Genomic DNA, 24203 nt, shown 5'->3' with positions numbered 1-24203 from the left:
AATAGCAACTGTGAATTGTTTTCAAAGGCCTGGTGGCTTTGAGAGAAATTTGAGCTCCTATATTACAGGCCTCTTAAAGTTTGAGTTTTATATTTGAACTGCAAAGAGCCCAGCTGTTAATGGCTGGCTGCTGTTACATCCTCATTCCACCACCCCCAGTGGCTAATTCAGAAAAAGGCAGCCTCCCTGAGCAGACCCTAGGAGGGTGCCAGTCACCTTTGCTCTGGAGAGGACAGGGCATGTGATGATGGGCTTCCTCTCCCCTGAATGCATGGTCTCAGGGCCTCGCTCCTCTGCACAGGGGCAGGAGGGTGCACCGGCTGCTGTGAGCTGGCGGCATCTGTTTTCTCACTGGCTACATGTCGGCGTTGGCAACTACTGTCCCAACCCGCTGCCACAGATCTGAGAGGCTTATCCTGCTCTTGGTTTAGCAGAGAACAACCACAGTGCTCAAGTCCTGCTGAGACCCTGGGACAACTGCAAAAGGAGCTTGTGGGGTCTGTAGCTCCAGGGGGATTTGGAAAGGAGTCCGAAAGACCTGTTGAGACAGCCACTCTGGACTAGTTGTGCAGCTCCTAACAACGGTAGCTGTGTGAAACAAACACTTATTAAAGCTTTTTATGATCCAGGCTGTGCGCCTAATATATACACATTAATTGGATCATCATAACATTCGTCTAGACCAATGTATTATGGAATAGATGTTGTTTTACCCTTTTTACACGTGGAGCCCAGCTCCGAGGCTCAGAAAGCTGAAGGGACTTGCCTAGGAAGACCCAGCTAGTGAAGGCTGGTCCAAGGCCTCCCAGGTCCCAAGCTGCCTGCGTGCTTTCCACTGACCATTAGACAGAAGTAGCTTCCTAAGGGGCCAAGCACCGCTGGTCCGTAGGCCCATCCCAGCAATTGCAGTTCATTCATGTAGGCCATCCCAAAGGGGAATGTGAAAGGTCTTGGAAGAGGCTTGCATCCCACAATCTCTTTTCCCTTCAGCAGCCAGACCCCTTTACCACATTTTGTTTTTGCAGTTCCAAGAATCATGAATGTGCCCATGCCCTTGGAAACTTTATGACGCCTCCTTTAGGAGCTGGTCCCTTCCTTGTTCCTCCCTCCCATCTGTTTAGGGAATGTGAGGGTGAATGAGACCTACCATAGGCCCAAGGCATGGCAGCTTTGAGGAAGTCATTCTGCCCTAGGCAGAACTTGGAACTTTTTACTCCCCTCTTAGAGGTATAGGGTTTTTCTATGTAGCCCTCTCCAACTATACAGACCAGGATGGCCTTGACCTTGTTGAGAGTCTTCCTGCCTCTTACCTCCCGAGTACTGGAATTAAAGGTGTGTACTACAGGCTTCATGACCTCAGAAGCTTCTAGATAGATTCATGAAAGCTTTGGGTAAGTCATAAAGACATGCCAATGGCTTTGTTTTATACTAGTCTGTCCTGGTGACCTATGTCCCAGTGTGGAAAGCACAGTCAGGAAATTGTTCCTTTATAATTAACTCATTTCCCTTATTTCCATGTAAGCCCATTTCCCCTTGTTCTTATTGTAGAGAAGATGGAAGAAATCCCCTTAGTCCTCTTTCTTATTATGTAAACATTTAGTTTCTTTATTTTTGTTTTTCAAGGTAGGATTTCTCTCTAGCCCAGGCTGACCTGGAATTCACTGTATTGTCTCAGGGTGGCCTCAAACTCAAGGTGATACTCCTACCTCTGCCTCCCAAGTGCTCGGATTAAAAGCATGCACCACCATGCCTGGCCCTAGTTTGTTTCTTTTGTATATTTAAGAGAGAGACACAGAGAGTATGAGCATGCTGGGGCCCCCTGCTGCTGCAAAAAAACTCTGGATGCATGCTTCATTTAATGAACCTGGCTTTTATGTTGGTGCTGGGAAATAGAACCTAGGCCGTCAGGCTTTGCAAGCAAGTACCTTTAACTGCTGAGCCGTCTCTCCAGCAAAATTCCCTCACTGTTCTCTATTATCACTCTTCATAAGCTTCTTCAAGGGTGAAATACAAGCAGAATCTAGTGCTAATTTGCTTGGGTTTTAAACCTTTGGAACAGGGCAAATGACTTTATTTTGATCTTGAAAAACTTCATAGACCTAACCAAAGCTAAAAAAATGAGAATGAATAATGGGAAAAGAAGTCTGACCCTTTCCCATAACTTGAAGATCTGTTGGGGTTTGGTTTTTGGGGGAGGTGGAGTCAGCCAAAACCTCAAGGGAAAGGATTTTACTAATCTTCCTTTGTATCTCTGCTATGTCCCAATGAGATGTCCAAAAGTGTTTAAAAGGAAATCAGTTTTAACCCATTTCTTAACATGTATAGTGCCTTGTGCAACTCCATGGAGACAGAAGGAAAGTGATAGCTTCCAGAGGCTGGGACCAAGAGAGGAAAAGGTGACTGCTATAGTGGTGTGAGCTTTTTGTTTAGAATGTGAAAATGTTCTGGGATTAGATAGGGGTGATGGTTTCTATAACCTTGAGAATGTACCAGCATACACTGAATTGTATTATTCATTTGAGAGAAAAAGAGAAAGAGGCAGATAGAGAGAATGGGTGTGCCAGGGCCTCCAGCCACTGCAAATGAACTCCAGACACATGTTCCACCTTGTACATCTGGCTTATGTAAGTACTGAGGAATCAAACTTGGGTTCTTAGGCTTCACAGGCAAGTACCTTAACCACTAAGCTGGTTTGAGAGAAATTTGAGCTCCTATATTACAGGCCTCTTAAAGTTTGAGTTTTATATTTGAACTGCAAAGAGCCCAGCTGTTAATGGCTGGCTGCTGTTACATCCTCATTCTACCACCCCCAGTGGCTAATTCAGAAAAAGGCAGCCTCCCTGAGCAGACCCTAGGAGGGTGCCAGTCACCTTTGCTCTGGAGAGGACAGGGCATGTGATGATGGGCTTCCTCTCCCCTGAATGCATGGTCTCAGGGCCTCGCTCCTCTGCACAGGGGCAGGAAGTGATAGCTTCCAGAGGCTGGGAGCAAGAGAGGAAAAGGTGACTGCTATAGTGGTGTGAGCTTTTTGTTTAGCATATGAAAATGTTCTGGGATTAGATAGGGGTGATGGTTTCTATACCCTTGAGAATATACCAGCATACACTGAATTGTATTATTCATTTGAGAGAAAAAGAGAAAGAGGCAAATAGAGAGAATGGGTGTGCCAGGGCCTCCAGCCACTGCAAACGAACTCCAGACACATGTTCCACCTTGTACATCTGGCTTATGTAAGTATTGGGGAATCAAACTTGGGTTCTTAGGCTTCACAGGCAAGTACCTTAACCACTAAGCCATCTGTCTAGCCCATGAATTGTATATTTAGAAGGTTGGTGAGAGTGTGAATTTTTTTTTTAATTTTTTTTTATTTATTTATTTGAGAGTGATAGACACAGAGAGAAAGACAGATAGAGGGAGAGAGAGAGAATGGGTGCGCCAGGGCCTCCAGCCTCTGCAAACGAACTCCAGACGCGTGTGCCCCCTTGTGCATCTGGCTAACGTGGGACCTGGGGAACTGAGCCTCGAACCGGGGTCCTTAGGCTTCACAGGCAAGCGCTTAACCGCTAAGCCATCTCTCCAGCCCGCAAGAGTGTGAATTTAATATATATATTATATTTATATATTATATATTATATTATATATAATAAATATATATATATAAATTTTTTTCCCGAAGTAGAGTCTCACTCTAGTCCAGGCTGACCTAGAATTCACTATGTAATCTCAGGGTATCTTGAACTCACTGGGATCCTACCACCTCTGCCTCCCTAGTGCTGGGATTAAAGGCAGTGCACCACCATACCTGGAATATCTCAGTTTTTTTGAGGCAGGGTCTTACTCTAGGCAGATTGACTTTGAATTTAATTTGTAGCCCAGACAGATCTCATGCTCAGCTTTATACATGTTGGGATTATGGGCATAAACTACCACATACAACTGTGTCTCAATTTTTTTTTTTTTTTGGTTTGTTTTTCAAGCTAGGATCTCACTCTAGCCCAGGCTATCCTGGAATTCACTCTGTAGTCTCAGGGTGGCCTTGAACTCATGGCGATCCTCCTACCTCTGCCTCCCGAGTGCTGGGATTAAAGGTGTGCGTCACCCAAGCCCAGCTTTTGTATCTCAGTTTTCTTAAATTCTGTATTTGTGCCGATGGATTGTGGACTTAGCACAGTGATAGAATGTTTACAAGGCCCTGGGTTTGTTCACCAGTACCAGGGAAGAAAATAGTAATAACAAAAACACATTTGTGCCAATAAATTGGTTTTTAAAATATTTATTTGTGGGGGGAGAGAGAAAGGGGGAGGAGGGTTAGGTAGATAAGGGGCACACCAGAACCTCTAGCCACTGCAAACAAGTGCTAGGTGCATGCGCTGCCTTGTGCATCTAGCTTTACGCAGGTCCTGGGGAATCAAACCTGGAGCCATCTCTCCAGCCCAAGTGGTTTTTGTTTGTTTGCTTGTTTTGATACAAGTTCTCATTTTGTAATTGAGGCAGGCCTTGAATTCTCTATCTTCTTATCTCATTCTCTTGAGTTCTGGGATTTACATATGTGCGGATAGCTATGAGAGAACCCAGTAAGTTCTTCTGTGGTTGTATAATAGGAATAAGTTCTCCTTCTGTATGCCTTTTTTTCTGGTACTGGTGATTGAACGTAGGGCCTCACAGATGCTAGGCTAGGCAAGCATACTATTGCTGAGCAATCTCTGTAGCCCTTTTTATTATACTTTATTTTTAGACAGGCTCTCATTCAGTTACCCAGGCTGGCCTTGAACTCACCCGGCAGCCCATGTGGTTCTCAAACCTATTATCCTCAGCCTCAAGAGTAGCTAAGATTTCAGGTCCACCTGTTAGGGATTGAGGGACAAACCAAGGCCTCATCAATGCTAGTTAAATAATACCACTAAATCTTAACGAAATACAAAATTTGTAAAATACTTTCAACTTTTTATTGACAGTTTTCAAACATGTTATATATTAATATGTAATATATAATATATAGTATGTATGTAATATATATTATATATTATATATTTCTATTATAAACACCTCCTGTTACCTTTTGTCCTTCCTCTCCTGTTCCTCTTCCTCTGAATCCCATCTTCTTTCCAATTAGTCCTCTTCTTTTTGATCTCTCTCCCTCCTTCCCTCTCTCTCCCTCTTGCCCTCCTCTCTGTGGCCCCCTGTATTTGGTACCCTCCACTATCCATGATGGAATGCTGATGGGCCCAATATTGTGCAGGTCTTATGGCACCCTGGCACTGGGGATTTTCCTATAACTGTGTATGGCTTCTGAACTGATCTTTTTAAATGTAAGTCTGGGGCTGGAGAGATTGCTCAGTGGTTGAGGCGCTTGCCTGTGATGCCTAAGAACCAAGGTTTGATTGATTCTTTAGTACCCATAGAAGCCGGATTCACAAGATGACACATGCATCTGGAGTTTGTTTGCAGTGGCTAGAGGACCTGACGTGCCCATTCTCTCACTATCTGCCTCTTTCTCTCTCTCTCAAATAAATATTTTTTAAAAATGTAAGTCTGGAGCCGGGCGTGGTGGCGGTGGCATATGCCTTTAATACCAGCACTCGGGAGGCAGAGGTAAGAGGATTGCTGTGAGTTTGAGGCCACCCTGAGACTACATAGTGAATGAATTCCAAGTCAGCCTGGGCTAGAGTGAGGTCCTATCTCAAAAAAAAAAAAACCAAAAAAAGTAAGTCTGGTTTGAATGAAGGTATGACTTTAGCATGCCCATTTAAAAGGTTACAAAATTGAGGCTCAGAAAAGCTAATTGACTTGTTCAACTTAGCTAATACAACAAAGCCTGGATTCATACTGAGTCTTTGAAGCGTATGCAAGGATAGAAACACAGTATTGTAGCTAGAAAGTATCTTGGCTGGGAGTGGGATAAAGACGTCATTCTTCCATATTTAAAAAAATACATACTTACAGATGATTGGGCTTCTGTGTGAGAAGGAAAATACTTAGTAGCAGAGGCCAGTAAGTTAAAAAGGAGATATAAAGGGAAGAGAAAGGAAGGGAGGAGGGTACTTAATAGGTTGATGTTGTATATATGTAAGTACAACGATTGAGATGGGGAGTTAATATAATGGAGAATGGAATTTCAAAGGGGAAAGTGTCAGGGGGGAGGGAGGGAATTACCATGGGATATTTTTTTTATAATCATGGAAAATGTTAATAAAAATTAAAAAATTAAAAAATACATACTTTTAAAATATTTATTTAATTGAGAGAGAGAGAGAAAGGAAGAGGCAGAGAGGAGGAGAGAATGGGCACGCTAGGGCCTCCAGCCACTGCAAACGAACACCAGACGCATGTGGCCCCCTTAAACACCTGGCTTACGTGCGTCCTGGGGAATCAAACCAGGGTCCTTAGGCTTCACAGGCAAATGCTTTAACTGCTAAGCCATCTCCCCATGGCCTCATTCTTCCATTTTTATGATGAGGCTGAGTTGCAAAGACAGAGAGCCTTGCCTTTTGTTCTAATGAGAGAGAGGTCAAAATCACCTAAAGAAGTGTGAAGAGGTGCTGAAGGATAGTTTAACGTTTAAGATACTTGCCTGCAAAGCCAAAGGACACAGGTTCAATTCCCCAGTACCTACATAAAACCAGATGCACAAAGTGCCACATGTGTCTGGAGTATATTTGCAGTGGCTAGAGGTCCCGGCATACACATTCTTTCTCTCTCCCTCCCTCCTCTCTCTCAAATAAATAAATAAATAAACAAACAAAATATTTTTATAAAAGAGGTTTGGAGCTGGACAAATGGCTCCAAACCTTTTTTAGTGGTTAAAGCACTTGCCTGCAAAGCCTAAGGACCCAGGTTCAATTCCTCAAGACCCATGTAAAGCCAGACGTGCAAGGTAGCACATGCATCTGGAGTTAGTTTGCAATGGCTGGAAACCCTGGTGTGCCCATTCTTTCTCTTTCAAGTGTGTGTGTGTGTGTACACATATTATTTAAGAGGTTTGAAGGACTTAACAGTCCTTCATCTCTTTCCTAAGCTCCTTAAAAACCCAGAAGGTGCCAGACATGGTAGTGCATGCCTTTAATCCCAGTACTTAGGAGGCAGAGGTAGGAGGATCACCATGAGTTCGAGGCCAGCCTGAGATTACATAGTGAATTCCAGGTCAGCTTGGATTAGAGTGAAACCGTACCTGGGTGTGGGGGGAGATAGGAACCCTTTTTTGTCTGACTTCATTTATCTTGATTCACATACTGCTGGTAATTGTTAAGTAGGCATGATTTCCATTTACAGATGCAAAAGAAGCAGAACTGAGAGAGGCTTAATTCTTCCAAGGCCAAGTAACTGAGTAAAGTTCCATAGGCAGGATTTGAACCTGAATCTTCTGTTGCCAGAGTAGGTCCTCATGCCCCACATAACTATGCAAGAGGTCCTCTACTTCCCAGATGTGGTAGCTGGTCAGGCAAGTGACATGTGCTTCTATAATTGCTCTGCATCCCCCCTCCCCCAGCTCCTAAGGGCTGACATTGCAGGTGTGACCACTAAGCATCTTGGTTTTGTTTTTTGGAGACAGAGCATTGCTGTATAGCCCAGGCTGGTCCTGAATTTGCATTCCTCCTGCCTCAATATCCTGAGTGCTTGGGTTTCAGGCATGCATTGCCACACCCAGCTTCAGCGATTCTACTTTTAAAAGGAGTTGCTGCCTTCCAGACTTTCAAAGGGGCCAGAAGTCAGTGGTTTTGGCTACCAAACAGGAAACTCAAAGCCCTTTCCGCTCCTTTGAGCTGGCTGGAAGGGCTGGGCCTGGAACTATTGCTATACTTTAAAGGATAGAAGAAAAAAGTTTTGTATGGCTTAAGAAAAAAAAAAAAAAAAAAAAAAGACATGCATAACAACAACCCTTTCCTGGAGGCCTGTACACCAGCCTCGGTTGACACACAACATGGAAAAGAACTGCCTCGTTGCCTGGCAGTAATGACAGCAAACAAATGTGTCTGACAGTCTGGCATTGCCTGGTCTGAATTCTAGTTGCTTCATTCTAATTGCTTCCTTTACCCTTTCAGTCTCCCCACCTTCAGTACCACCCTCACTCAAGGGAATGCCAGGCTGTGCCAGGTTGTGCTAGGCTGGGCTGAGCCCCACAGGATACAGTGACCCAGCCAGGGCTATTCTTGTCTGTGTCTATTTGCGAGATGCCTGTTGTTCTCCGAGGCTGTTTTCCCCATCATAAATGTTGAATTGGCAGTAGCCCCAGGGTGGAAGCCATGCTGGAAGAGCTTCCAGACTTTTGCCTCAAAAAATGCGGTTGGCTCTGAGTGCCAGACCAAGGAGAGAGATTGGACACTGCTTCTCAGGGGGTACTTGACAAGGTGTTGCTTTCAGGACAACTCTACTTGAGCCCAGCATCCTTGCTAGGGCATGGGCTCCTGCCAGCATACTCTCAGTGAACAGGCCTGGGGCAACAGGACTGGCCTTGCCCGTGAGGCGCCTGTGGTCCTGCTGGTGATTCTCTTCTCTGCCACGTGCCCTCCCCTCAGCCAGTCTCTCTCTAGGAATTCTAATCTGTGTCAGTCTGGAGGAAGTTACTCTTAGGCAGTGCCCTGAAGCAGATAGCACTATGAGCAAAATGCTTGAGCATGTACTTAATGTACATACTCCTAGATGGCATACATGTAGTGCTATGTAATATGTATCTTATAAAAATAGGACTGGAGAGATGGCTTAGTGGTTAAGGCATTTGCCTGTGAAGCCTGGGGACCCAGGTTCGATTCCTCAGTACCCACGTAAGCTGGGTGCACAAGGTGGTGCATGTGTCTGGAGTTCATTTACAGTGGCTAGAGGCTCTGGTGTGCTCATTCTCTCTCTCTCTCTGCCCCCTTTCAAATAAATAAATAGAAATTTAAAAAACTTAAATACAGAATTTTAATAAATATTTATACATATAACTAAAGTTTGGAAGAAAGTGTCAAATTATTTAAATCTTATTTTATTGAAGGTGGGATTATATGATTGAATGTGATCTTTTGTATGGAAGGAATTATCATTTTAAAATTTTTATTTAGAGCTGGGCATGGTGGCACACACCTTTAATCCCAGCACTCGGGTGGCAAAGGTAGGAGGGTGGCCATGAATTTGAAGTCAGCCTGAGACTACATAGTGAATCCCAGGTCAGCCTAGACTAGAGTGAGACCCTACCTCAAAAAATCATTTATTTGCATATATGTATCTGTGTTTGTGTGTATGTATCTATATATGTATATGGACCTGCTAGGGCCTGTTGCTGCTGCAAACACATGCTAAGCATTTGTGCCACTTTTTGTACCAGCTTATATGGATGGTTTGGGAATTCTACCTTGGCTATCAGGCTTTGCAAGCAAGGGCACTTAACCTCTGAATCACTTTCCCAGCTCCCTCACATGATTATTTTTTAAAATTTAGAAATCAGAGCTGGAGAGATGGCTTATCAGTTAAGGCATTTGCCTGTAAAACCAAAGGACCATGTTTGACTAGGGACCCACGTAAGCCAGATGCACAAGGGGGCGCACACATCTGGAGTTGTTTGCAGTGGCTGGAGGCCCTGGTATGCCCATTTCCCCCCCCCCGCCTATTTCTGTATATCTCTCTCTCTCAAATAAATAAAAATAAAAATGTTAAAATCTAGAAATCAATCAAGTATTAGCTGGGGATGGTGTTAAAGCAGCTGTAATCCAGCAGTAGAATGGTGGAAACAGAAAAGGTCAAGAGCTGGGTGTGGTGGCGCACGCCTTGAGTCCCAGTACTTGGAGGCAGGAGTAGGAGGATCTCTGTGAGTTCAAAGCCAGCCTGGGACTACAGACTTTCAGGTCCCCCTAGGCTAGGGTGAGACCCTGCCTGGAAAAAAAAAAAAAAATCAGGGGCTAGAGAAAGGGCTTAGTGGTTAAGGCACTTACCTGCAAAACTTAAGACCAGTTCCTCAGTACCCACATAAAGCGAGATGCTCAAAGTGGTGCATGCATATGGAATTCATTTGCAGTGGCTAGATGCCCTTGTGTGCCCATTCTTATTCTGTGTGTGTGTGTCTTTTTCTGTCTCTGTCTCTCTCTGCTTGCAAATAAATATATATCTTTTTAAAAAAATCAGCAGTTCAAGGTTATGCTGTGTTATGTAGGGAATTCAAGAATGGCCTGGGCTACATGAGACTGTGTCTCAAAAAAACAATCTGAGCCGGGCATGGTTGCACACTCCTTTAATCCCAGCACTCGAGAGGCAGAAGTAGGAGGATCGCCATGAGTTCGAGGCCATCCTGAGACTCCATAGTGAATCCCAGGTCAGCCTGGGCTAGACCCTATCTTGAAAAACCAAAAAAAAAAAAAAAAATTCTAAGACTAGCCAACCAAACAATGAATATTGAAAAACTAATATTGCCATATTTTGCATTCCCAGCTGTGTCCAGCAGATGGTTGGTCAGTGAATAAAATTAGCAGATGTATTCTTTAAGGCTTTCCTGTGATAATTGGTAGTTTCTTGTTTTTTACTTGTATTCCGTTGTCTCTAGCTATCTGTTTCCAAGTTCTGAATTAGAAAGTCTTGACAGATGTTTCTTAGCAGATGACATACCTGATTACATATAACTTAGGGCCATGAAATCAGAAGAGAATATAATTTTGGAGTTGAAAGGGACTAATCCAAATCCCTTATTAAAATTAAACCAAAAGGGCTGGAGAGATGGCTTAGCAGTTAATGCATTTGCATACACAGCCAAAGGATCCCAGTTTGATCCTGCAGGATCCATGTAAGCCAGATGCACAAGGGGGTGCATGCATCTGGAGTTCGTTTGCAGTGGCTGAATGCCCTAGTGCACCCATTCTCTATCTGTCTGTCTCTGTCTCTCTCTCTGCCTCTTTTTCTCTCTCAAATAAGTAAAATATTTAATTTTTTTAAAAAAATCAAACCCAAAGAAGGGGCTAGATGCTGGGTGTGGTGGTGCACGCCTTTAATCCCCGCACTTGAAAGGCGGAGGTAGGAGGGTTGTCAGGAATTTAAGGCCAGCCTGAGACTACATAGTAAATTCCAGGTCAGCCTGGGCTGAAGCAAGACCCTACCTCAAAAGCAAAGCAAGCAAACAAACAAAAAGAGCCAGGGAAGAAAACTTAGGAGTTAAAAAGCACTTTGCTCCTAAAGCCTGTGGGCCTGGGTTTGGTTCCCAAGCCACCCACATAAAGCTGGATGCAAAAAATGATGCAAGCATGTGATGTTCATTTGCAGCTGCAAGAGGCCCTGGCATGCCCCCCCCCATGCATGCGCAAATAAATATTCTTAAAAATCAAACATTAGTATATCCATAGAATGGAAGGCTACTCTACAATAAAACAGAAATAATGGGACGGGGTTATAGTTCGGTTAATAGAGTGCTTCCTAGTATGCACTAGGCCCTAGGTTTGATTCCCTAGCACCAAAGAAAACTAGTCATGATGGCAAATGCCTGGAATTCCAGAATTTGGGAGGCTGAGACAGGGAGATTGCCAGCCTCGGGTTCATAGTGAGTTCCAGGCCATTCTAAGCTATATAGTGAGATCCTGCCTAAAAAAAGAAAAGGAGGGTTGGTGAGATGGCTTAGCAGTTAAGATGCTTGCCTACAGAGCCAAAGGACCCAGGTTTGATTTCCCCAGGACCCACGTAAGCCAGTTACACAAGATAGTGCATGTGTCTGTAGGTTGTTCTCAGTGGCTGGAGGCCCTGACCATCCATTCTTTCTTTCTCTCTCTCAAATAAATAAAAAGGAAAGAAAAATACACAATCAATAAACATGAACTGTGCCAGATAGGTTCACAACCCCGGGAGGGAGTTGGTATGTAGGTACTACAGTGCTGGAGAAAAGGGAAACTCAGGGAACTGGGAGAATCTAGAGCATGGGAGTTGGTGGCGCCTTTTCCCGGTGAAGTCAGAGGCAGCTGACCTGGCCTTAGCATTGGTCAGGTGGGAGGGCTTTCGTGGCACAGGGAAAGGCAGCTTAGGCAATGTAACCATTGCATGTGGCTTGTCTTGACTAGACCAAAGGGCGCTGCGGGGAAGTGACCCAGAAGAGGCTAGGCAGGGCCACATCTTGTAGCTTTTGCTCTCTGAACCCATAGGTCATTTGTGCCAAAGCTTGTCCTGAATCTAGGCCTGTGTCACCATGACACTGTCTTATTGAAATGCTTAGTGTGGGACCTCCATATTCCAGGTTTTGAGTCTGGGACACTCAGTTGTGCCTGGCAGGTCGTGTGCAAGCCAGAGAAGTTTCAATACCCCAAGGAGGAGGAAGAGTTGGTTCAGGTCTAGGCAGCAGCAGCAGCTAGGGAACATCTGCTTGCACCTTGCAACCCACCTGGGCAGGAAGACATCTGGTGCTTTGGATGTTGGAGGCAACCAGTAATCCACCTGCTCCAGAGGCAGCTTTTTCCACAGGAATTTTCACCTATCCCTGTAGGCCTGCACTTAAAAAACAAACAAACAAAAACAAAAAAACTTTTTATTTATTTATTTGAGAGAGAGGGGGAGAGAGAGAGAGAGAGAAAGAGAGAGAGAGGAGAATGGGCATGCCAGGTCCTTTGGTGGCTGCAAACAAACTCCAGATGCATGTGCCACCTTGTGCATGTGGCTTTCGTGGGTCTTGGAATTGAACCTAAGTCCTTTGGCAAGTGCCTTAACCACCAAGCCAAAGCCATCTCTCCAGCCCAAGTCTGCACTTTTTTTTTTTGTTGTTGTTTAGTTTTGTTTTTCAAGGTGAGGTCTCACTGTAGCCCAGCCTGACTTGGAATTCACTATGTAGTCTCAGGGTGGCCTCAAACTCATGGTGATCCTCCTACCTCTGCCTCCCAAGTGCTGGGACTAAAGGCGTGCGCCACCATGCCCAGTTTAGGCCTGCACTTCTGGTAGAGGGACTGTTTTGTGTCTGTGTCCTGTCTGGAGTTCTTAGCTTCTAGTCACTGATTAGCCAGACACCCCGGATGTCATCAGAATTCCTTGTCTGTGCATTTGTTTTTTGTTTTTTTTTTTCCTTTAAATAATTTTTAATAGTCATATATCAGATATTAGTCTTATGTTCATTACATATTATATCAATTACATACATTAACATTTGAGTAACAGCTGGGCATAGTAATACATTGTGCATTTGTTTTTAGACTGGTTTGCAGAGCAGACTAGGAAGTTATAGTCAGCATGCCATTGTCATACCACATTGAACATGCAGACAGCAGCGCACAGTGTGTCTGGCTCCTGTCGTCCGATGTCTCATTGAAACCAGAGAAGGGGAACGTGGTCAGGGCCCGTGTTAATGGAGGTAGAGGCCAGATTGCATAGCAAGCTCTGGCTCCTGTTTGTCCTGTTCCCTGCCACTCCCCCTCCGAGAGGAAGAAGCTAGAAGCTAGTCTCAAAGCCAGAGGTTAGTAACATGGGATTTCTGCCCAGTGAGCATTTCTGTGATCTAGAGTTCAAACGGCTTACACCAGAAGGGGCGCTGCCAGAAGCAAGGTGAGTGAGAAGTGTGGGGGTCTTAGCTTGTCCTTGTGCTGGGGAAAAGCTGTGACCAGCACAGATGTCTGAGGTCAAGTGGGACCAGGAAAGGCCAGTGTAGATTAGTTATCTCAGGTGTATGTCAGGAGGGAAGTTGTTTTTTTTGTTTTGTTTTTGTTTTTTTGTTTCCAGGGTAAGGTCTCACTCTAGCCCAGGCTGACCTCAGGGTGGCCTCAGAACTCACAGCGATCCCCCATCCTCACCCTCCCAAGTGCTGGTGTGAGAGGTGTGCGCTACCACACACCCTCTCCAGATCAGCCTCCTCTCTACTCCCAGCTTCTCACCTGAGCTGGTGACAATAGTCCACATGTGGGCTGGCTCCAGCTCCGGTGCCTTGTTTATTTTGCCTTCTCCTCCTCCCCAGTGCCATCTGTCAGCTAGACTTTCAGCTGGCTTAGTGTCCCTCCCGCCATGTCAGCTGTGCAAGGTCATGCTCATTGTGGTTTGGGGTTGGCTTCCCAAATAGGTAAGTGAAATGGATGTCTAACTCTTGGTTTGTTTTCTTGCATTTCAGTCATTCCAAGGAAGTCAAGGACGAGCATACCTCTTTAACTCAGTGTGAGTGTCTCTGAATGCTGCATCCATCCATTTTTTTTTGGTGCAAATTTTGAGAGATGAGGAAAGCAACTCTCGATAAACCAGCAACAGACCCTGCCTTTCTGCAGTGACGATGATGTCGAGAATAATAATAATAATAGCAACAGCAACTTGAGGAGTATTACTCTCCACAACCGATAATCAGTTACTTTGAGGGAATTTTTTTCATTGGCATCTCCAGGTTAAAACAATGTGTTCACTCCTGTGCTCTGGAAGGCACAGAGCAGGGTTGTAGATAGACCCACGCGAAGAAGCTGAGGGGTGTGTGTGAGGGGGCTTCGGTGTGGAGTCTCATAACCAGACCTGAGCTTTGTGGTTGAGGAAGAGGGTGGGAAAGTGAGCAAAGATCTCTAAGATGTGCTGAAGACCCCATGATAGAAGGAAGGGTGAATGAGGGAAGAGCCTCATCCTTTCTGCAGACACACAGACTATGAGCCCACAGTCATCACTGGGCATGTGCACGTAACCTCTTCCTGAGAAAAGACAAAGCTCACAGAAGCCCGATGAAATGCAAACATGGGACTCCAACTCATTCAGCTTGAAGCCGGAGTTCTGTGAAGGAGGCGAGCATATTTGATATCACAGCTCACTCGTCTTTGTGGTGGGACAAGGACATGTGGTTGTTTTTACTGTCTTGACTGTAGGTATCATCTTGACCCCCTTAAGTCACAGGATTGACGTAAAGTAATTTGTTAGAAAACTTGAATCCTGTGCAAACTGTCCACTAGGGCTATTTCAGTAGCAGACCCGCTGAAGCTGCTCTTGCAGACCCGGAATGCATTCTGACTGAGATACCGCCATGTGGCTCCCGTTTGGGGGATGGTTTTGATTGTAGTTTTAGACCAGGTTCTTCTCACTGTTGGCTTCCCTGGGGGCAGCCTTGTCCAATATGTTTTTTTCTTTCGTTCTTTTTTTTTTTTTCTGGAAGCTCAGCCTGAATCACAAATGTTGTTTATCCATGTGACTAACTGCCGTCTCTCTTTCCGTCTTTGGCACAGAGTTAATGTGGGCTGTGGGCCTGCAGAAGAGCGAGTGTTGCTAACAGGACTGCATGCAGTTGCAGACATTTACTGTGAAAACTGCAAAACCACTCTGGGCTGGAAATACGTAAGTCCAGAGGAGCCTGGTTGGGAGAGGGCTGTGAAGGGAATAGCGGAGGGCCTCATGCTTGAAGAATGCCTGTGTGCTCCCATGGCCCTGTGAGATTATCGTTGACAAAACAGGAAACTGACCTCAAAGAGCAGTAACTGGTACAGTCGTCTGCATCTGTCTACTGTACCCCACCCCCTGCACACCCGTCATGGAAACACACTCATGTGGGCATATGAGCACATGCATATTGACTTAATAATGTTAATATAGTAATATTTCTGGGTAGGCTAGGGATGCATCATTTACACCCCCCCATAGAGGTTGGGTGAAATTTTTATTCCTATATTATGGAAGGAGATACTGAGGCTGAGGGAGGTTAGCAGTATGTACTAGGAAGTCCAGGTGTGGTGGTGTACACTGTAATCCCAGCACTGAAGCAGAAGAATTTCTGTGAATTTCAGACCAGCCAGGGTTATAGGATAAGACCCTGTCTCAAAAAAAGAAAAAAAAAGGGGGGGAGGGGGCTGAGGAAAGGGCTTAGCACTTGGCGGTTAAGGCACTTGCCTGTGAAGCCTAAAGACACTGATTTGATTCCCCAGGACCCATGTAATCCAGATACACATACGTTTGGAGTTTGTTGCAATGGCTAGAGGCCCTGGCATGCCCATTCTCTCTTTCTGTCTGTCTGCCTCTTTCTCTCTCTTTCAAAAAAAAAAAAAAAAAAGACAATGTGTATATAAACAGTATCTCTGCAGCCCAGAATGAAATATTCTTAGCTAATATGAGAGAAGGGGGTAAGGATTTGCCTCAAGAACTTTGTTGATGGGGCTGGAGAGATGGGTCAGTGGTTAAGGCACTTGCTTGCAAAGCCCAACGACCGCAGTTCAATTCCCCAGTACCCATGTAAAGCTAGATGCACAAGGTGGCGTGTGCATCTGGAGTTTTTTGCAGTGGTTAGACACCCTGGCATTCCCATTCTCTCTCTCACTGTCTGTCTCCTATGTATCTCTCTACTTGCAAACAAATCAATAAAAATAAAATATTTTTTTTTAAAAAGAACTCTGGCGAGCCAGGCGTGAAGTCACATGTCTGTAAACTAGCACTGGGGAAGTTGAGGCCTGTGAATCAGGATTTCAAGACCAATTTTGTTATGTAGCCACCAGACTGGGCTGTGTGAGATCCTGTCTCAAAATGGGGGTGACAGGGGTAGCAGTGCTGGAGAGATTGCTCATTGGTTCAAGGCACTTGCTTGCAAAACCTGGTAGCCTAGGTTCAATTCTCCAGCCCAGCCACCCGTGTAACTCAGACACAGAAAAGTGGTGTTTATTTGTAGCAGCAGGAAGCCCCAGTGTACACATATACACACATGCAAATAAATAAAAATGAAAAACAAAGTAAACAACCAACAAAATACACTCGCTACTGAATGTTCTTTTACCAAAAATGCATAGACAAAGACTCCAGCCTGGATAGTGGTTAAATTTCATCTAGGCAGCTAGAATCAGATTCAAATAGGGATCTGTCACTTGGGTGTGTGTCTTGGGCTACTTAAATGCTGTGCCTAAGTTTACTCAAGGTCACAGAGGTTTTTGAGTGCTAAAAAGTATACTGTCTATAACGCACTTAGGTCATCACTTGGCGTAGTGGATATGTTTTTAGTGAAAATAAACTTACATTGTTGTACATATGGGCAGATCTTTTTTTTTTTTTTTTTGGTTTTTCGAGGTAGGGTCTCACTCTGGTCCAGGCTGACCTGGAATTAACTCTGTAGTCTCAGGGTGGCCTTGAACTCATGGCGATCCTCCTACCTCTGCCTCCCGAGTGCTGGGATTAAAGGCGTGCGCCACCAAGCCCGGCAAGATCTTTTTTTATTAAAGTCCGTGTATATATGTAGATGCAAAACACAATACTTTTCCTTCTTGTTATCTACCATGTGAGACCTTGGAAAAATGCATCTTTCTGCCTCGGAGTTGGTAATTTCTTCTATGTAATGTCTCAATTCTCCATTCTGCCAAGGGCAAGTCAGAAGCTAGTGAAAGAGAGAGAGAATGGGCACTCCAGGGCCTGTAGCCTCTGCAGACAAACTCCAGGTGCATGAGCCACTTCGTGTATCTGGCTTAACGAGGGCACTGGGGAATCAAACCCGGGTCATTAGGCTTTACAGGCAAGTGCCTTAACTGCTGAGCTAACTCTCTAGCCCAAATCTCTCTCCTTTTAACCTTTATTTTAAAACTAGTAAGACTCTAACAAGGTTTATTGGAGGAACATAAATAAAATCATATGGCACTAGATGCCAGGCAGAAGTGTATAGCTCCATGTAAATAAAGCTTTAAGACATGCCAGTCATAAAAGTAAAACCTCCCCTGGTGGAGTCTGCAGTGAAGTCGTCAGTGCTGCTTTCAAGTTCCATTTCTCACACCTCCCCGGTGCTTCTCAGCCTTAGAAAGAGAAAAATGGAGCCCGGGGTCACTAGGCTTTACAGGCAAGCACCTCAACCGATATGCCATCTTGGCAGCCCTTCGTTGTTGTTTGTGTGGGAAACTGGCCTTGGCCATTCTGCTTCTCTGTGTGAGGTGACTGCAGTGACGGGCATGGCTCTGGTGGTGGCTGCTATTGCTGTTGCTGTTTGGCTCTCGTTCAGCTTGGCTGGGAACTCGTGATCCGTCTGCCTTAGCCGCCCAAGTGTTGGAATTACAGGTATGTGCCACCACATGGGCACAGTTGTGGTTTTGACTAGAAATGTCCTGCCCCATCCTTTGTTTCCCAAGCTCAGCTGTCTGTCTCATTCATTGAGGGTATGTTGGGTCTGGGACAAAAGATAGCCCTGCCTGGCTCTAGCCCAGGCTGACCCAGAATTCACTATGAAGTCTCAGGCTGGCCTCAAACTCGCAGCAGTCCTCCTACCTCTGTCTCCCAATTAAAGGCATGTACCACCACACTCGGCCATACATGTGAATTTTTTTATTTTATTATTTATTTATTTGTGTGTGTGTGTGTGTGTGTGTGTGTGTGTGTGTGTGTCTTGGTCTCACCACTGTCCTAGAACTCACTTGTAACTTAGGCTAGTATTGAACTCTCAGTGATCCTCCTGCCTCAGTCTCCCAAGTGCTGAGATTACAAAATTGTGCCATCCAGCACGTAGAACAACAAACCTTATTTCCAAATCACATTCCTCGTTTGTTCACGTGTACGCACACACACAAACACACACATGCACACACGCATGCACGCGTACTTGATTCAGGGAACAATGAAGAGTCAGAAGTAGCTGCCGAGCCCACAGCTCTGTGTGTGTGTGTGTGTGTGTGTGTGTGTGTGTGTGTGTGTTTGTGTGTGAAGGGGCGGCACACACTCTGTTCCCTCCTCACTTGGTAAAATGATTGTTTTCTCAACAAAATAACCACATCTGGACTCTCTTTATTTTTATTTTAAACAGCTATCATCCAACAGTTTTATACTTGGAGAGACAGCATTCTTTTTTGTTTGTTTGTTTGTTTTTATTTATTTATTTGAGAGTGACAGAGAGAAAGAGGCAGATAGAGAATGGGCGTGCCAGGGCCTCCAGCCACTGCAAACGAACTCCAGACACCTGAGCCCTCTTGTGCGTCTGGCTAACGTGGGTCCTGGGGAATCGACCCTCAAACCGGGGTCCTTAGGCTTCACAGGCAAGCGCTTAACCACTAAGCCATCTCTCCAGTCCCCCAAGTCTGTACTCTTGTTATGACACCCAAATCCTGGGGGCTGTAGAACATAGGGCACAGTTCATACCAATGCTGCTGGTACCTACTGAGGGTGGATTTGACTTCTTACTCATTCCAGAGGCTGAGGTGGCAGAGGTGGTGTCCACTGCTGCTGTTCCTCTGGCTTAGCTGTGTGATGACTTCAGGGACGGCACTCACAGTGCCCCAGGATGTTCTCTGTACCCATCGCAGCAAGGGAAATAGCCCTTTAGCTTTGCCTACATAGAATGGCTTTCCTCAGGGCTTATGGGAAGGTCCCACCGTGCTATAGGCGTAGGAAGCTACCTATCCGGTTGTTTGTATTGAGTTTTCCTTTCGAGGCCTGGCAGTTGGGGGAAGTTGAGAGCTGTCAGGGTTTCCTGCCCGGAGTTTATACAACGCCTGTCACTCTGGAGAAAGAGAGTGAAAGAAAAACAGACTTGACTCATTTTACATGGAAACAAGGAAATAAGATATGCCTGACCTCATAATACTTGGTTTCTCTTGCTATCTTTTGTCAAAGCCTAGCAAGTAGACCTCAAAATTATAACCAGACCCTCCTGTATTCATTCCTATGACTTTGGAAATTCTGAATGTATGCGCAGGGAAAGTCACCCGTTAGTCTTTGCTCACTCCGAATCTTCGCTCCTCTGTGTCTCACAGGAACATGCTTTCGAAAGCAGCCAGAAATATAAAGAAGGCAAATACATCATTGAACTGGCACACATGATCAAGGACAACGGCTGGGACTGATTGGAAAGCATCTCCCCAACCCAGTGTCCACGTGAATGCCATCCAAGCAAACATTCTACCCAAGCGTGAGAGAGTCACTGAACACTCGGTTCCATCCATTTAGAGGCCTTGCCATCCGGGGCATCCTCACACCCTGACACCATCTTTTTGGTGACTGGCCTCTAAATTGCTGTCTCTCTGTCTCTTTGCTTTGTATCTGTTTGTGAGTTGATCTTGGCTTCTCTCTCTGTTCTAGTGTTGGCTGAAAACAAAATAATGAAAAGAACAGATTCTTGACCGCATGGCGGCAGCTCACCTTGGAAAGGACCCCAAGGTTCGGACAAGAACTGCCTGATGGCTTCTTGTCAGGAGAGCAGTGGCGCCAGGGCATAAGGAAGAGGGAAAAGGGGAACTTGAAGGATCCTGGAGGGGGGGGCCGGGGAGGGGGAGGGGGGAGGCAGGAAGAACATTGCACTGCTCCTGGGGACCTGGTAACCTAGGCTTGAAATAATCGACTTGTCTAAAAGGACAAAGAGAAAAAAAAAATACCTCATGACTGCATTCTCTCTGAGCACAAGCTTCTGTCCCTGACCCCAGGTTGGTAGGGCAGCAGATGAGCACCAGACGTGGCCTCGTTCCAGCTGACACGCAGAGGCCCTGGTACTCGGGGGGCTGAGCTGGGGAGTGTCCTGGTAGTGGGGTAGGTAAAGCCAAGGTGGGTTTGGACGACTGATGCCTCAGTTGGCCTCTAGACAGTCACCTTTGCCTCCTTGTCCATTGTAGGTGAGGGGAGAAGGGACTGTCATTTGCAATGGATGCAAGATGCAAATTCCTCAAAGGTTTTGGCCAGCAACCAAGTAAAATCAGTCATTGAGGAGAGCAGGGGCCAAAGAGGGGTGCAGCCTGGCAGCTTCTGAGGCGATGGCAGGGAAACCCAACGTGGACCCCATTAGCGGCTCCCGAAGAGTGATGTGGCACGGGGGAGGGCGTTGGGCTGGGATGGTGTGAGGAATGACATTTCAGATCCAAACTGGTGCAGGCTGGCGCGTCCTTCCTCCGTGGATGTGCGGTGGCTGCCGTGGGATCAGCAAGTCTTTGTCCTTAGTGTTCCTGGTGGCGGCCTCCATTTCCGTCATGGTAGTGTGGGCAACAGAGACCCAAGGTTTTGAGAGAGAACTGGTTGGTGGAGCCCTCATGCCCCTGTTATTCTTAGACCCTCATGTCTTAACACTGGGAGAGAAGTCTGTCAGTGTGTTCCAGCAGTGGGAGGGGTTACAAATTCAATATCTCCTGCCCCACACCCCACCCAAGCTTCATCATGTTAGGGAAGGGGACAACAAATCCTTGTAAGGCTCATAAAAGAAAGAGGAACTTGTTACATTTAATCAACACTGTGAAGTCTATCAGCAGCAGTTCAGCCAGGATGTGGTACATGGTTGAATGAAGCTCCTTTAACTGGGTTAATATCATTTCTTAGGCTGAAAATGTTACTATTAAAATATGTGCATATTAGGCAGTTCTCATTCTCCAAGTAGGCTGACCCTATAGAAAACTTCACCTTTAAACGTCTCATAAAAGACTTGAGTCCATGGTGATAAAAGTCTGTAAAATTGATTTATCAAGACTGAAGCGGCCAACCCAGGACATTTTCCAAATCACATCTGCAGCACAAGCAAATTCCCACGGAGAGCAGGCTCACGGCGGAGATGCCGTCCTGTGCTTCTGTGCCGACTGAGGCTGGGGGACTGGAGGCGGAGTGGTCCAGCCTGCCCCGCTGGAAGCAGAGAACAGAAAGAGCAGGCCTGTGTTGAACAGCGCACTGCTATCCTCGGGAACACAGGAGGATTATTAGAAATTGCATTTTTCTTCCTCAAGGCTTCTTGTCCAGGCCTCTCCAGCGCTTCTGTAGCCCTGGAGATTGAGCTGTCTCCCGACTTCACTGCAGCCAGGCCGTCCTCTGACTCCAGGGCCCGAGTTGTCAGTAGCCAACATATTTCAGCTTTCACATTCCTAAGCTGGCTTGCCAGCCCAGAAGACGTGGATCGCCCCCCCCCCCCCCCGCATCCTTCCCAAAGGAAGCAGCCTTCATTTATGGATTTGATTAGACCCTTTGCTCAGGGAATGTCCCAACTTTAAAAAGAAAATGGGGGTTAAACCTAGGTGGGCGTTTTTTCTTTAAAGCCAATGTTGGAATGTGGTAACATAAAAAGTGGACACAGGGTGCCCTGGAATTGTCAAGGGTCAGGGAAGCAGACCAGTGTGCCACTGTTCTTTGGGGGGGGGGAGCAGTCTTCACTGTTGCATGGATCATAGTGAGCTCCAGTTGGACTTTGGGTCTGAGCTTGTTTTTAATTACCATCCACTGAGCATGCAGTAGGTGTCTGACACCATACTTGATTCAAGAGATCTCAGTTGGTTTTTCCATAACTGTGGGAGGAGAAATAAAATTCATTAGGCTTCCCTGTGTGTCAGAGAAACCAGAAGTGCTTCTTATAACCAGCTCTCTTCATGGCTTGTCTACCTAACATTTAGCAGTATTGGAGAGGTCATGGCCGAGCAGTGGGAACATAGGAGCTCGTGGTCTCCGTCAGTTTATCCTTTAATTTCCTCACCAGATTGTTGACTCAGAGCATAACCAAAGACCCCACCTACTCACCCCACATCAGTTCAGGGAAATGGAGTTTGTTGGGTGGACTTGGGTAGGGGTGTGGGGAACAGGGAAAGGGAAAGGAGAGGGGAAAGGCATGAAGTTCTCTACCTCAGCCACCTGCTGCCTTGGCTTTGAACGGAAGCCCAGCTGGCCGACTCATTCCACCTCCCTCGTGCCACCCTAGGTCATAGGACTGTGGCTACCCTGGAGTACACCCAGCCGCCCCCCCCCCCAGAAGATTTGCCTCAGGCTGCTGATAGGTAAATTTGACAGGAATCAAATATAGCTAAGCTTGGTGCCCACAAGTTCTCTGGTGGGCTTGGCTGAATACCGCCCCAGCTCCTAGGACAATAGACCATGTCGATAGCAGAAAGTCAACCTTTACTGGTGGATCAGCATGTGGAAGAGAGGTGTGTCCCCTTGATTATAAGAATTTCAAGTAGATATACACATATATACATATATACATAAAACAGTTGCTTGTGAAACATACTTTTGTAAATACTATTTAATTTTTTTAAATAATATATTTGGTGCTGTTTTCTCAGAGCCTCTGAGAGCACTTTTATTTTCATTTAAAATTCTGTGGTTTCTTCTGCATTTCTTGAAGTATATTTTAAGGGAAACAGTAATCACCAATATACTTTTTTTTAAAAAAAGAAGTATGTCTTTAAAATGGATTGAGGCTTTAAAGCAATTTCTGTTTGCATTTTTCCCAATGGAATACACTCTGTAATAAATTACCACATTGTGAACTGTAATATTTTTTGCACCAGTATTGACTAGTAAAGAAAAGAATAAAAACAAATTTAGTGATAACAATTTAAGTAATTACTCTTGTTTGAAAGAAGTTCCAACAAATTGGGATTTTGGGGTGCATGTGTGTGCGTGCGTGCGTGCGTGCGTGCGTGTGTGTGTGTGTGTGTGTGTGTAAACACCCTGGATTGTGCCTCCTGTTTCTTTTCTACTGGGGACACAACTATAGTTTACATGTTGGGCACATAAGGTTTTTCTTTTCTCTGGTTGTTTTTGTTTCTGAGTGGACCAACAGCATGAAGCACGAGGGTTTTGCTTTCCTGAGCATAGAGCTGTTGCCAGTTTGTCTCTTTACTTCTTTGTGCGCTCAACTTTTCACAGCCCACGGAGGAAGTCTGCTTGTGAAGACCAAGCAGCCAGGTTCGCTCCTAACTGAGACGTGAGGGTGTCAGTCCCATATCCCAGGGCGCCAGTTGCTTTAGAAGCCACATGGTGTTCCATACAAACTGGTTTGTGTCAAAAGAGCATGAATAACATAAGACATGGACCTGGGTAGGTAACCAACATTCTTTCTTAAGGTCAGATCACCTCACATTCAGGAAGAAGCCGGCAAATCCAATCTTGAACACAACCAACTTTCAGCCTCCGCTGAGCGAACATGCTAGTCCTGTAGGGAAAGACATGATTAAGTTTCTAAAATTACAATTCCGTCATGAAATCTACCGACAGTCAAAGCTACAGCCAAGAAGTTATTCTTTGTGTGCCCAGTTATATCTGCCCACATGTGGTTTCATGTAACATTTTGGTGAAGGTGGGAGTTGGTTCCCTTTTCCCACCCTTATAGAGACTGTCTCACACCACAGAATCTTCTGTTTATGCGTGTGTTTACAGACCATGTCTGTTGGCATTGGGACTGCTTTGTTGCTTTCATTTTCTTTGGTGGCATTTTTCAGGTCATGTTGCTTCAAAAGCAGTTTGTCTACCTTTTGCTGTACTTGTACATAATGATTCAGTATTAGAGAAAAGTGCATTGTTTCTGTCATATTTCCAATCTGTGTTGGTGCTCATTTGAGAAAATAAAGTTTTCAAATATTAGCTCTTTGGAGAGTGCATCTGTCTTCATTGGCCCGGTGGGTTTTATGCTG

The 24203-nt window shown here is 45.4% G+C and overlaps 1 protein-coding gene across 2 annotated transcripts in view; it reads left to right on the top strand.

The window, feature by feature from the left end:
* Ypel2 (yippee like 2) overlaps positions 1 to 20075 on the top strand; it is a 78231-nt gene extending 58156 nt beyond the window's left edge. For both annotated transcript variants that reach the window (XM_004664519.2, XM_045158982.1), the window contains exons 3-5: positions 14027 to 14070; positions 15108 to 15216; positions 19584 to 20075. In XM_004664519.2, coding sequence (XP_004664576.1) covers positions 14027 to 14070; positions 15108 to 15216; positions 19584 to 19673 — 243 coding nt within the window. In that variant the 3' untranslated portion in view covers positions 19674 to 20075. The remainder of the gene's footprint in view (positions 1 to 14026; positions 14071 to 15107; positions 15217 to 19583) is intronic.
* The last annotated feature ends 4128 nt before the right edge of the window (positions 20076 to 24203 follow it).

Source organism: Jaculus jaculus, chromosome 9 (assembly GCF_020740685.1).
Source record: "Jaculus jaculus isolate mJacJac1 chromosome 9, mJacJac1.mat.Y.cur, whole genome shotgun sequence".
Taxonomy (NCBI): domain Eukaryota; kingdom Metazoa; phylum Chordata; class Mammalia; order Rodentia; family Dipodidae; genus Jaculus; species Jaculus jaculus.
This window is presented reverse-complemented; position numbering and strand designations above follow the sequence as displayed.